The following is a 14,726-nucleotide window of genomic DNA, read 5'->3' as shown; positions in this document are numbered from 1 at the left end:
AATAAGAAACTGTTTGCGCCGTTTAAAAATCCAGGAGAAAAACGGCACTGCGTGAATTGTATAGTAAAATTATGCATAATTCAGATACATCAGTCTTGCAGATTAAGCAAGAAATACTGTGCTGCCATAAAATAGACATGCTGCAACTCTGAAGTGCTCATGTGAAATTCTGTTTAATGATGACTGCAGTGAGGATTGCTTAGCAACATTTGATACTTTACTCTATATTCCACCAGCAGAAAATCAAAGGTTGACTTGCCCTACACGTTTGGCAGAGTATATTCAATTCAGAACTCTAACTCTATAGGCATAGAGAGACATGTTACATTAAAGCCTTTTAAACAGATGTGGAGGTGTTAATGTAACAGAGGCTAAGGAGACAATGATAAAAGTATTGATGGAAATACTTCTACTCCCATTTCTGCATCCCTTCTCCTTGGCAAAATAACAGATCACATTAGACTGAACTTCCTGGGACCTCACATAGTTTTGGTTTGAATATTTAGATTATCAGATTTATTCCTTAATAACATAGACAAAGGTATTACAAAACAATAATCTTCACCAATTTTTCAGCTCACTCACACCCGTGAACAAACCCCAGTGACAACAAAAACAATAGGTGCTGAAGAAAATATGATGAAATATATATTACTGAAAATACAAGCCACTAAAAATAAGCCTTTCCCCTTCTATGTTATGCCCTTGGGTTAACAGTGGGGGGGGGGAGAAGAGTGGGGGGAAGCAGCAGCAATATAAACTTATTTATAAACACAGATGGCATCTAACACCATGTTTACCAAAGCTTCAGAACTTACGCAATCTTGGCACACACAGTGCACTTCCATTTCCCATCCACTCCCAAAACACGACACTTGTTGCAGACTCTGAGTTTGCATTCTTGGCACTGGTCTCCTCTGTCAAAGATTAAGCCCAGGTTTTTCCGACAGCGAACACAGATCCTGCCACGGTCCTGTTGGGAATGGCGATTTCCACCTCTCCGTCTCACCTCCAACAACTCATTCTTCAACTTCCTGGAAATAAAAAAGCCAGGAAGGAGGCACTTTAAATCTGAGAGACAACTGGGTTCAGAGCATTTTACACTAACATTCTGTGTTCTCTGAGGTTCAAGTAATATACAGTCTCCAGGGAATGTGTATCATACAACAGGATAAGAGCGCTAAGCAGTATAAAAGACAACAATAAAGAAGGAGGGAGTAAAATTTACCACTTCATTTTCAAACACCTTTCCAGACACCCACACAAGGACCTCAACTTACCAGCTCCAAAATGCAGTCCCCTGTGGGATAAAATGCAATAGCTATTTAATAGGTCACATTACCACCATACCACTGGCAAGGAAAAAGTGTAACTTAGCCAACTGAAAACTGAAAGGTATGTACATAAGGAGGTAAAATGTAAATGCCTTAGTAGAAATTTGGCCAGCGCATTATGGTTAACATGACTGTACTTTCATATAGTACTATGCTATAATTAAACATCCTGCAGCCACAGCACCGGCTCTAAAGTTGTCTAGAAAAAATAATCTCCACCATCCACAGTGTCATCTAACATTAGGCTGAAACATTGATTAAATAATATTTATTCAGAGAAGAAAGGAACCCCACACCCACATCAACACCCAATTATGAGCATATAGGTTAAGTGACAGACTGAACAGTGCAGGAATTGATCATCTCTACAGATGAGAAATAAATAAATTTTTTTTGACATTTCCCCCATCAAATTAATTGAGGAAAATTCATAATGTATCTGATGAGGATATATTTATCATGTCACACTAAATAGCCAGAATATGGCATAGCATACATGGTTTTGTAGATTGTGGTCTTGGTGAATATAAGACCAAATTTATGTGAATTCTGCTTTGGCTTCCTCAGATAGTTTTAACTACTACGGCTGACTGCAATTTTGATTTCCTTTTCTGAAAAAGTATAATAGGCTCAAAATACACTGTTCTTTTATCAGCCGTCATCCTCAGGAGGTTAGCATGGTATGCCTAAAATGATGGGATTGGGATAGGGTGTACAAACCCCGCACTGGGTCTCCAATCATTGTGGGTTTTGGAGGATTCTCTTTAAAAAGGTTCACCAAATAGTCAGAAATAAAGAAAGGGAAACTCATTTTTTCAGATATCTGGAAGAAAAGCGGCGTTGTCCCTTTAAGGGCTCTCTTCAGCAGGGCATTACACATGGCAGGGGGAAGTGCCAAACACAGGTTGCCCACAGAATGCCACAGATGTCCTGCACCTATTTTCCCAGACCATTCTTACCATGCCCAATACAGCAAGTTGGTTCAATGAACATCTTGTGTCAGTGAAAACAGTCTGCCGTTTACTTTAGTGGAATAAGAGGAACAATTTTTATACATCAGCTCTGCACTAGACCTTGGTTATACATTGACAAGGCTTGTTTTGCACTTTCCATGTTTAACAGCTGAAAGCGTGGCATGCGACAGGAGATGCTGGGGATTCTGAAGAACAAACGAACGTGCTGAGGCACCTGACTGCTCTTTAGGAGAAACACTAGTGAATGCCAGCCGTGCCTTTCTGCTCCTCTGTGATTGAGAGAGAGAGAGAGAGAGAGAGAGAGAGAGAGAGTGTGTGTGTGTGTGTGTGTGTGTGTGTGTGTGTGTGTGTGTGTGTGTGTGTGTGTGTGTGTGTGTGTGTATTCCCAAATGATGCTTGGAATACAGAAGTATATGTTTTCTTGCCTTCCCAAATCAGGAGACGCTAGATATCAGTAGAACCACCCAATACTTGTGCAGATGCAGCTTTTGATGTAGCTGGAAAATAATCTATCACCCTTCAAACACTTCGTATGTTCATGTTTTATTCACTATTGCACAGACCTCTTCAATTCTATGTCGTAGCACTATTGGAGTCTATACAATCCCATGCCCATTTTCCTGGGACCTGAATTCTCCCCAAAGAGCACTTGTCTGTATCCCGCACAGGGACTCTATCACTAAAAATAGGCCCATTAAAGTGACTCACACAGAGTCTTCTATTCATACTGGTAGAAAATATGAGGAACACTTGAAAGCTGTTGTTTTAATTTTTAATCTTTTAATCTGCTTGTTTCTTTGACCTTACGAACAGCTAGGACGAATGTCAGCTCAGGTCGCCAAATGCTGTAGGACTTATGCGGTTCTCAGTGGATGTATATAGTTAAACTCTCAGATCTTAATCGAAGGGCTAAGGATGTTGAATCTCCAGCTAAAGCTTCATTTTCCAGCAAGGTCAGTCAGTCATTTCAATTAGATATGTTAAAAACCCAGATGTGTGAAGTGACTAAAAATTCCTCCCCTCACCCATCTCAGTCACTCAGCGGTCACTCTCGTGGCTCTTTTGGTGCCACTCTTTCAAAGGGTGTCCAGTCACCACAGAGTCTTACAGAATTGACAAGATCTGAAGTTTTAATAACTAGGCCAAAAATAATCCCTCAAAATTTTCAGGCCTTCTGAAGAAGCAAAAGTAAGTATAGAAATCCCATTTGGTTATCAACTCAAATCATAGATCTCCTTTTTAATCAAAGTGGTAATGTTTCCTTTGTTGTTAACATTTCCTATATCCATCTTTGCTTTGGTAATAAATTTAAAGAGAAAAGTACCTTTATCTTCCAGTAATTCCATCTGAACAGCAATTCCTATTCCTTATCCAATACAAATTCTGGAATGATATTCATTTTGCTATGGTTGCTCATTTTTTTATATCTGTATTGCTCTCTTAAAAACTCTTTTGAAATCACTTCTCAACTTCACCTTCTGACTTTACTCACCAAAGAACATTCAGGCAGATGTGCTTGTTAAAAACTTTGTTTTCTGATTCTTAGCAGAGTGTATTGGTTTGAACATGGACACACTGTAACAAATGGGGTCACTTTCAGAATATGAAGAATTAAATGCTCCAAGGGCAAGGAAGAAAGAGTAGGAGGAGGTAGATAAGCCATCTGAAAATAATTCATCATCACACCAGCCTCTAAACAACCACTGCATAGGTGTGCCACTTAAATATTACCAAAAAGGGATACCAAAGGTTAACTCTTAAACAGAATAAATTCAATCACCATCTTTTCTACCTGTAGCACAGGCATTAACCTTGCCCTAATTTTTAAAGCAATAGACTCTCAGGCTAGCAGTTAAGACACATTTTAATCACACATGCAAAACAAGAATTAAAAGAAAAAAAATAATTTTCCAGGAATACAAAGAATCCAAAAGAAAATAAACCCAGTGGAATCTCATTTAATAAACTGCTGAGAGAAATCTCCTGCAAAATACTAAGGATTCTAAATTACCTATAATATTAGGGGTTTGATAGGAGATATGTGTTAACAATTCTCTCTGCCGACACCCCAGTGCAGTAGAACATTCAGCTTTTCTTTTGCCAATGACAGATTAAAAACACCATCACTTCAGAGGGGACATACCAAGTGTACTGGAAATACATTTAGTTCCTTACACCCAGTATCTAGACAGCACTAACAGTTAATAACCTAAACCTTTGTAAATGGAGCATAAGATCAAGGAACCTGCCTCATAAAATGTCAAAGTGGAAGGCAGAAGGAATCTTAGTCTACAGCAAATTTGACAAATGACTCAGAAGAGCGAGGGCTAGGATACCAGATAATGCCCATATAATAAGCAACACTATAAACATGATATCATTTGTATCACCACCTTTTCTACCACTTAATGCAGAACTTTATTTTCCATTTTTCTCTTTTGCCTTCCACCCTGACTTTTCAGAACTATCCTAGTTTGGAAAAAGTAGAAGAGTCAGTGTTTCAATTTTATTTTTGTCCCTCTCATTGTTCCAAAGATTGCAAAGTTATGAAAAATTCCAGACGGAATTAAAAAAAAAAGGCTGGATGATAAATGCATTGTTAGGGCATTCACTGTCAGCCAAAAAAAGAAGGAAAAGGCCAAAAAGAGTGAGTTCATTCCAAACCCTTGGATTATCCCTAAAATCAAGGTCTGTGTCCTGTACAGATGAACTTCTACTTCTCTCATAGAAAGTTCCAGTATGCCTGAGAACTACTGAGCTGTGGTAAGAAAATACTTTCAAAATGCCTTCTTATAAATTCTTCCCCTTTCATAGTAACAGAGAGGAAGCTCTGCTAGTCTATACACTATCAAAACAAAAAGCAGTCAAGTAGCACTTTGAAGACTAGCAAAGTAGTTTATTAGGTGAGCTTTCGTGGGACAGACCCACTTCTTCAGACCTGTTTTTGGCCAACAGGAGCTGAGAGATTTTTGCTGGGAGCAGAGACGGTGTGTGACACCCTCCTCTCACCCCTCCCCTCACAGCGCAGAGAGCCACAGGGAAAAGCCAGCTGCTTTTGAGTGGTACTGCTCCATGCCACCAGAGTAGGTCAGATTAAAAGGCTTAGTGAGCTGGATCTCGTCTGAGGACCCTATCTTACTAGCTCCTGCGTTAGGTCCTCTCACCCAGCCATGTCCAAGCCTTGCTGACTCTCCCTAAATAACATCTCTGACATGCAGCCTCTCTAATCCATCCACACAGGAGATTGGATGAAAGCGTTATCTAGCTGCCTGCATCTCAGGTAATGCAACATCCTTTCCACTGGCCTTGACAAATGCACTTAGCGACCTATGAGAATACTGCTGCTGAAAAGGGAGTTTTCCTGGTGTGTGTTTGACCATGTAGCCCTCTCTGCGACTCTCCTTTGACTCCCTCTTCACTACTCCATAAGATGGATGCGAAGTCAAGTAGCCAAGGCCACTCAAGGTCTATCCTCAGCTCACCTATGATCCCTTCTTTAGTATCAAACATTTGCCTTCTACCTCTGATCAGTCCATGATGTATGTCTTCATTTGCCCGCTTGTTAAAAAAAATTAAAACAGGCACCTCCAGGGCTTTCTCCCCTGCCATCCTCTCACTTGTTTCCTTGTACTTGCCTATCATTCTGTAGCTATCTGTTACTTCCTGCCTCATACTTAGATTGTAAGTAGTTGGTGGCAAGGAGTGTCTTTGGTGTGTGTGTGTGTGTGTGTGTGTGTACAGCACTGAGCACAGTGGGGCTTGGGTCCATTGTCAGAACTCCATAAGCACTACAATAATACCAGTAATATATTAGACTCTTTAATGCAACATGTGAATTGAGCATCTTGCCAGAAAGAACAACAAATCTAGTGCAGAAGATTGTGCTCTTCTGCGAAATATATTTCCATAAGACACACATCAGATTGCACCAAATGGCATCCCAAGGACAAAACATGTTCATCAAAAGTACATTTCTGAGTGAAGAGACCCCTTTCTAGGGATAATTTAGCTACAGTCAGAAAGAGTGATGATGAGATAGGGAAATCCACCAAGACCCCTATTTAGATCCAAACATGGCTTGAAAATACTGGGAGTTTTTGTAAGGTCTTGGAGTTTGGTATCAGGCACAGGATGCAAAAGTCATTTGAGGTACAAATCTTCAAATAATCTGAAGGTCTTGAGTTCACCAGCTCCGAAATTGCCAGAAAACTCTGTATGCATTCCACTGGGTTTAAGATTTTTTTTTCCAGCTGGTTCCTCCTAGTTATCAGGTGCTTCACATTAATTTCAGTTTTCAAGCTCTTCTTCAGGAGGTCGTCCCCTACCAGACAAGACGACAATAAATCCTCCAGTTGCCCCCTTATGCAGAAAACACCACCATGTTGCACCTTGCCAAGCCACATACCCACAACTCCCCATTCAAAAGGGACAGACAAGCTAGACCAATCTGTGCTCCAACTGTTGCTGGGTCTGTGCTTCCCTTCTTCAACTTAATGAGAACGATGATCAGGGCAAATTAAAACACTACTGCCAGGGCTGGAGCTCTGCTTCCTCAACCCACTCCTACGTTAACTGATCTAGGCTAGGCTTGGGCAAAAGGAGGGGTATGCCGTTTACTTGGGTTGCCACATTTCTCACTGGCTAAAGAGGCTACCAACAGCAATTATGGGTGCACTGTACTTACTCTAGTTACCTGTAAGGGTGGTGATGGGGGGGTTGTGGCAGGAAAGACAGAAGGATTTAGAAAACTCAGCACAGACCTACACTATAAAAGTTTAGCAGGATATCAAGACACCTCAGTGGGTGCCGAATACATGCGTCTGTGACACTTGCCAATCCAAGGAGGAAAACAAGTCACAGCCTCGGCTTTGAACACAGAAGTAGAAACAAACAAGCATTTCAGTGCCACCTCCCTTTGCAAGTAGATGTCTCTTGCACATTCCAAACCCCTCCAGGGTCTGTTGAGTGCTAGAAAACAGCGGTGGCAGCCAGAGCTCTGGGCCCCTTTGAAATGCTGCAGAGCGGTGTGCTGCCATTCTGTGCGGTGTGTGTGGGCCGGGGAGAGAACAGAGCTGACTGCCCTGAGCCCTGTCCCTTCCACCCTTGGTCACACCCCTTTAGGTGGTGGGGACCCGAATCCCCCTCCCACCTTGCCCCCAAGAGTGCCGTGGCTGTCGGCAATATTACAAGGCTGCAATCCTATAATCTTGGATAGCAAAACCCTTTCCTCTAAACACTGTGGCTACATCCACACTACAAGATAAATTCAAGTTTGTTAAAGTTGATTTAATAATGCCAGTTTTTTTTTTTAAATTCGATTTTGAGTATCCTCATTTCCCAACAAATTGGACACATTGCTTCAACACTGAAACCACCCAACATGGACTGTTGCAGCAGTGCATTGTGGAAACCTACCCACAGTTCCCTCAGCCCCACATTCTGAGCTGGGAGCCAGGTGCGGCAGCTCTGTCAGTTTCCCAGGACCCCACAGCTTGTTATCGATATTAGGGCAGACTAAATCGAGCTAATGACATTTACAGGGAAGACTGTGACGTTTTAATGTCGAGCTAACTCCTTTAAATTCAATTTTATGTCAGTGTAGATGCAGCCACAAGGATGAAACCAGGATAGACCTATGCCTTGCTGCTACTACTGATATTGTGCTCACTCACTCTGTCTCATTGGTTCTGAAGCAAAACACAGAAGTAGCCACTCTCTCTGAGAAATGTGTCTAAAGAGCTCTGTTTAATCCTTCTGAGCGCATCAGCCAAGTTCAAAGAAAACAGCAGAACTAATACCACGCAATATTCCCAACTCTGCTTGAAATACAAAAACATGTGTCGTACACACGTCCAGGCACCTTCAATGTGGGAGATGATCAGGCTTTCCATAAAAAAAAAAAAAAACAACTTTGGAACTTTCTAGAAAATAAGTACTTTCATTTTTATTATAGGATACTCACCGTTCGATGCATTATCAAAATTCAGTGATAGTGCTTGATAGCTTCCTATGCAAGGCAGACACAGGCAGAGGCAGCAACGTCACTGATTTTGTATTTGTTTTCAATGCAAAGCATCAGATTTCATTTTGCCATAACCATCACATTTAAAACATTTGACACAGTTATCAAGACAATCTTTTTGGCTCATTTCCAAGGTATGCTCTCGATCAAGATACCGTTAATTCTCAGCATGCACTGGCTTTGTGCTGCAGGTTAGCCTTGCGTGAAATAATATTCCTGCTTAAAAATGAAACAAATACCAAATCTACAGCATTCACTTCCGAGTATTAACAAAAAAAGGGCTGGATTTAAGTTTCCAATGACACTGCTATGCAAGATATCATTCTCCCCAGTCTTTTATACCGTATATTACAGTCTTTTATACTGTAGCTATGCATGAGGCACATATATTTATAAAACGTTGCAATGGCTGTCACAGGGTCTGCAACCTGTGGTTCTTTAAGGAGCTCTTTGTGATTCCCGATGCTAAAATTGGTAAGTTTAAAAAAAAATCCTCCTGATTATTTTCAATAAATGGTGAAAGTCTGAAAGCCCAAAAATGAACAACTCATATCTAAATAGCACACGATATGTGATCTCGAAATGTTGGATAACTCCCCCTAGCATTCTCCAGAGAGAGAGAATGTTCGGGAGTGAAAGTCAGGAAGTCAGTGGTACAAACATACACGCAAAATAAGAGGAAATAGAATATGTAAAAAGTCTGTGAACATCCTGCAGTAAACACGTATCAGATTACAAATCATTGTGGGTGCGCTATTCTTAAAATAGGGGTTACAAAAAGTATGGTTTGACTTTATTAATATTAAGGACCATCTCGTATTCACATGCATAGCAGCTCTTGAATTACTGTTTTTTGGTTTTGGGGTTTTTTTTTTGTTTTTTTTTTTTTTTAAAACCAAATGGGAAAAAATGGCTCTTCTTGCTATTTTGGTGCTGACCCCTGGGCTGGCAGTTTTCTCCCATCTCTCACTTCTGCTTTACTTCTATTTTTCAGGAGACCAGTCGAACAATTACACTAAAGAGCTGAAGTACTCATGCCCAGCTGCGAAGGGACCCTCCTGTGTGGTCCCAGCCTTAGGGTTGCCAACTCTGTAATATTTAAAAAACAGAAACCCCAACAGAAGTGCCAGAATCTCCCATACCTTCCCCACAAGGTCTCAGCACACCTCATTCATTTCTCTTGCCCCTTCTCCCCATTGCACACTGCTTTTTCCCCCTCTCTCCCTACTCAGATTGGGAGGGTCTTGCGCCTGCAGAGCTGAAAGCTGCAGCTGCTGGACACAGCTAGAAGGGGCCCAGGATGAGTAGGATGATAAGCCAGAGCTTGCCTGCCCACAGCAGTCAAACTTCGGGTGTCCAGTCAGTAGATCTGCACCCAGACATTGCAAAGTCCCCTTTTCGTGAGGACTTTCCAGTTGAAAACTGGGCACCTGGCCACCCCACCTAGTCTTCTGTATTGTAAGCACAACTCAAGCATGAGAGAATGAAAAAATAAATTGTAAAGGAAGAAGGTTAAAAATTTACCTTATTCTCTTATCTTCCACTTTTTTCAAATACTCATCTCTCTTCAATACTCCCAGTATTGTTTCCCTCTCATGTTCCAATAAAAAAGACAAATTGATGAGCTCCATGTTTTTTGACATGATTCTGCAACAGTGATTTTTCCAGCCGTTGGCTTTTCCAGAGAATTAAGTGTTTAGTGCAAGTTTCAAAGGCACATGTGTCACAAAGGTACGAGATTAGCAACGTCGCTAGGTAGCCTGATGGAGAGCTCGTTATTAAATTAACCAGAGATCAAAAGCATGTGGCTGTGTTATCCAGTTGCATGACAGAAAGGTTTGTGCTTGTGTTCTCATTAAGAAAGTCTTTCATCTTCCTGTTTGCAGAATGGTCATTGCATCTTTTTGGGTTGTCCTTGCAATGCTTCAGGCCTTCAACCCACATTCACAGATGGCATTTGAGTTAAGCATTCAAGCACATCAACCGTAGTCTGAAGAAACCCAGCAGTGGGATATTTAGAGACAAACTATCTGAAAGTTAAAAAGAAATAAAAGGAGGTGATTTTAACATTATCCAAGTCTAATTTAAGAGAAGTTAAATGAAATACATCCAGGTTGAGACATTCACAAATTTAACATTCGCAAATTCAATTATTCGTGAGTGGCTCATCGTCCCCTGCGCTGTTGCTGCCCAGCGATGCAAGGCACTGTAGCTGCCCACGTGATGCTTCTGGAGCTGCTGCGAGGTGCCTCAGCCACCTGTAAGGTGCATCCAGATATTCACGAAATTCATCATTCACGAGGGTTCTCAGCACCAAGCCCTCACCAATGTTGCGACCCCTGTAATGGTTTGGGAACGGCAGAAGAATCAATGTATTATCACCTGCCGACTAGCAGATTGTCCCGGGGTCATCTATAGCCATGTTTTCTCTTTGCTGCTCTTTATTTACTCTCAAATGTATGACTATCGTCATCAGGCGCACCAACGGAGGAGGCAGGACAACTGCCCTAGGGCTAAGCAATTCAAAAGGTACTGGGGCTCCTGGTGGCTGCTGCAGCAGCAGCAGCAGCCTGGAGCCCCGAGACCCTTAAATTGGCACTGGAGCACTGTGCGCTCCTGCGAGTACTGGGGGCGTGAGTGCGGGGAGGCACCGCGGTCCGGACAGTGCTGAGAGCTGGCTGCCCCACCCCTTGCACCTGAGGCCCCACCCCTTTCAGGAACAAGGCTGTTGGCCTCTCTGATCATCATGTAGGCTCCCTCCTTCCGTAGCTTCATTTGCCATTGCTCTCCTTTTGTGCAAGTCCTAAATTTGCTAAACTCACTTTGAACTTGATTTTGCTGTTCTTGTTAACACCATGTCACACAAGCGTTCCATGGATTTCAGTGGGACTGCTTGGATAGAAAGGTACTGTTGAATCAGAGGAGGGGTGGAAAACTGGCAGCTGGATGTCTTCATGTGCTCTTCCTCCCCCTCTCCCATCCCGCACCCGCCAAACACAATAGAACAGAATTATAAGAATCCTGAATGTCTGTATCTGAGTACTAAACCTATGACCCTTTCAAACAGTTTGCCTCTGCTTCATGTGTTGCATGAAAAGATAATTAAAATTTCAGGGCTGTTAGTCTGGAAGTTCTAAGTCATCACTGCCTCACAGACTGGAATAGCATGTTACTGAAGAAAGGCATGGCTGATACAGAGCTCTTTCTTTTAAGACAGAAGTATATTTTGCTATAGCCACATCTACACTAGCCGGCTATTTCAAAGTAGCCGTGCCAACTTCGAAATAGCGCCCGCCGCGTCTACACATGCCGAGCACTATTTCGAAGTTGAAATCGACATAAGGTGGCGAGACGTCAAAGTCGCTATCCTCATCAGGAGGTGGGAATAGCGCCCTACTTCGACGTTGAATGTCAAAGTAGGGCACGTGTAGACGATCCGCGTCCTGCAACATCGAAATAGCAGGGTCCTCCATGGCAGCCATCAGCTGAGGGGTTGAGAGACACTCTCTCCAGCCCCTGAGCTCTATGGTCGCTGCATGCAGCAGCCCCTTAAAGCTCCCCGCCCCCTTATTTCCTGTGCAGGAAGCTATTTCGATGCAGCATCCCAGTGTAGACGTAGCTTATGTGTGATAGCCTGAGTGTGCTGGGACAGAGTAGCTCAACCTTTGAAAAGTCAAAGGCAGGAAGGTGATTGGATGCTAGGTTCAATGGAAATATGCAGTGCTAGCATAAAGTACCTGCAGCTCTCCTTCCTTATTAAGCTTACTCTCCAGTTACTTTTGAAAGCTTACCTTGCCTCCCTTGCATCCTCCATGTAAGCAAAAGGACAATGACACATGGTATGGAGGTGGAAACAATACAAATTCAATAGTTAACATGGACAACCATGGACCTGAAGAAGAGTTATGGGATGCTTGAAAGCTTGTCTCTCGCAGAAACGGAAGTTGGTCTAATAAAAAAAAAAATATATAACCTGCCTACTTTGACTCAAGAACAACTAACCTTCTGCTTCACCCCCTAGCCACTGCTAAAGAAAGCAAAGCCACAATACAATGTAACTGAATAAAATGAAAATATCTCTTCCACTAAATTACTTAAATATATTAACAGAAATCCTGAAAAACAAGTATTAAAGTATGACTCCACACCGCTTCCAACTAGGTTGCGAGCTTAATAGTAAACCAAGTAAAATGTCACTCAGAAGATTCTGCCGTCCATTGGCTTCTGTTATTATGGGGATTTTGTCTGACATTTCATAACCTCTTCTCAGAATGGTCTTAAAGAAAACAAAAACCTCAGATCAATGAAAAGTTTACATGATTTATGTACAGCTCCACTACAGAATATTGCTTTTTTCTCTGAAAGCAATTCAGTTGCAACGTTTTAATGGAAAGAAAATGTTATAATAAAACTGTACTACTGTGATTCAAATAATTGTATTATTTCTTCTGTGATGAAGACAAAAACGTCAAGTGATGTGCTCAAGGCACACAGCAAGTTAGCAGCAGACTCAAGAATAGCATTCAGGACCACTCCAATCCCAATTCTGTGCTTTGCCCGCTTGGAGAGCAAGAAACAAACCGAAGAGCCATGGACCAAAACAGGTCCTTTGTCCAGATTGTGATTTAATTATATATATTTAAGTTATTTTATGGTATATGTTAAAGCATTTTACAATCATTAATAGAATGTTTGATACTTTGTTTTTAAGAGAAAAGCATCAAAATTGAACAGTTTCTTCTAACTAACACTTGGCTGGCTGGCAGGAGTAGCTGAAAGCTCAATGCTGGCAGTTATTTATAGAATTTGCATTTGTTGGATTCCACGTCAGCATCTATGCCCTAGTCACGTCCTACTTCCACCCCAATGCATTCACTAGTCCTCTCTCTCAGCAAGACTCATTTCAGTTTGCTTAGAGTGCTCAAGTGTCCAGGCATCTCTGAGTTCAGTCCCCATCTCCTGCTACACGCAGGTGTTGAGCAAATGGTGAGTGCTCCTTTTTGCTTCCCTATGCTTTTTAGCAATATCCCATAGTCAAAAAGACTGAACCCTTTAAGAGCAATTACTTCTAACATAAATTGCATGTGCAATACTAGACTACAGTTCTTATTTGCAAACAAAGCCATATTACTACACTTGTGCAACTAGGAGAAAACAAAAATATGAAAAAAAATCTACCTGCAAAGTCCATGTCCCATTACCGAGCTTTAACCTCTCAAACAATTCTTTCTGGAAAGCCCAGTTGAGCCAATTCTAAATCTATCAATTTGGTTTACAAGCTGGGGAGTCATAATATACTACTGAAGACAGTATTCAGAAAAGACGTGTGCATTAATGTGGATAATGAGAATACAAATGATTATACATGGGATGGGGTAACTTGTGCTTCAGATATAAGTCAACTACAAACTGACAGATCTGGTCCTACTCCCATGGCCAGTATGTTAATTTTGTGGTTTCTTATTCCTCTATCAAAACCAACCACTCGTGGTTACTTTCAGAAAGAGCAGACCAAACTGGATGCACCCCTGGTATGACCATTCCCAGGGGTCTTCAACCTACGGCTCCAGAGCCACGTGTGGTTCTTTAAGGACTTCTTTGTGGCTCCTGACACTATAATTATAAAGTAAAAAGAAAAAAAAACCCTCTGATTATTTTTTAAATGAACAGTGAACATCTAAAAGCCCAAAAATGAATAACATATCAAAATAGCAAACAATATGAGATCTCAAAAGTTTGGATAACTCCTCCTAGCGTCCTCCAGAGAGGCAGAAGGTTCGGGAATGAAAGTTAGGTAGACAGTGGAATAAATACACACATGTAAACTGAGAGGAAATAGAATGTGTCAAAAGTTTGTCAATGTTCTGCAGTTAACATGGATGGCATTACAAATCATGTGTGCACTGTTCTTAACACAGGGGTTAAAGAGAGTATGGTTTGACGTTATTTATTACGGACCATCTCATATTCCCATGCACTGCAGGTCTTGAATTACTGATTTTTTTTTAAACCAGATTTGAAAACAAAAGGCTCTTCCTGCCTATATTGATTGCCATCCCCGGACTATTCCTGTGGTGAGATTCGACTATCTGCATTGTCAGCTAGTGGGTTAATGTCATCGGTATTCCCAGAGAAACCATTACAGCTTTGGATGTGAAGTCTACTGAAACTATTTGATTTAAGGATGTTAAAGTTTAACCAATAAGCCTTACCCCAAACAGACAAGGCTTACCCTGTTGTGATTAAACTGGTATGGTCTAGAGCAGCCTTTGTCCTCCATCCCACGACGCCTGCCATGGGGGTGGGGCTGGTCCAGCCCTGCAGGGCCTCTGCAGGTGGAAGTGCTCCAGCTGGGCCAGAATAGCCCTGTCCCCGGTGACTCTGGAGAGGAGGGGC

General features: G+C 41.8%; 1 protein-coding gene across 1 annotated transcript in view; it reads right to left on the bottom strand.

Annotated features, from left to right (window-relative positions):
- SYTL5 (synaptotagmin like 5) overlaps positions 1-14,726 on the bottom strand; it is a 150,347-nt gene that overhangs the window by 77,427 nt on the left and 58,194 nt on the right. Inside the window, exons 2-3 of the mRNA XM_074983396.1 lie at positions 9,855-10,360; positions 819-1,034 (exon numbers count right to left, since the gene is read on the bottom strand). Coding sequence (XP_074839497.1) covers positions 819-1,034; positions 9,855-9,973 — 335 coding nt within the window. The 5' untranslated portion in view covers positions 9,974-10,360. The remainder of the gene's footprint in view (positions 1-818; positions 1,035-9,854; positions 10,361-14,726) is intronic.

The sequence above is a fragment of the Carettochelys insculpta genome, chromosome 1 (genome assembly GCF_033958435.1).
Source record: "Carettochelys insculpta isolate YL-2023 chromosome 1, ASM3395843v1, whole genome shotgun sequence".
NCBI classification, from domain to species: Eukaryota; Metazoa; Chordata; order Testudines; family Carettochelyidae; genus Carettochelys; species Carettochelys insculpta.
Note: the sequence above shows the minus strand (reverse complement) of the source record. Positions and strands in the feature narration are given on the sequence as shown.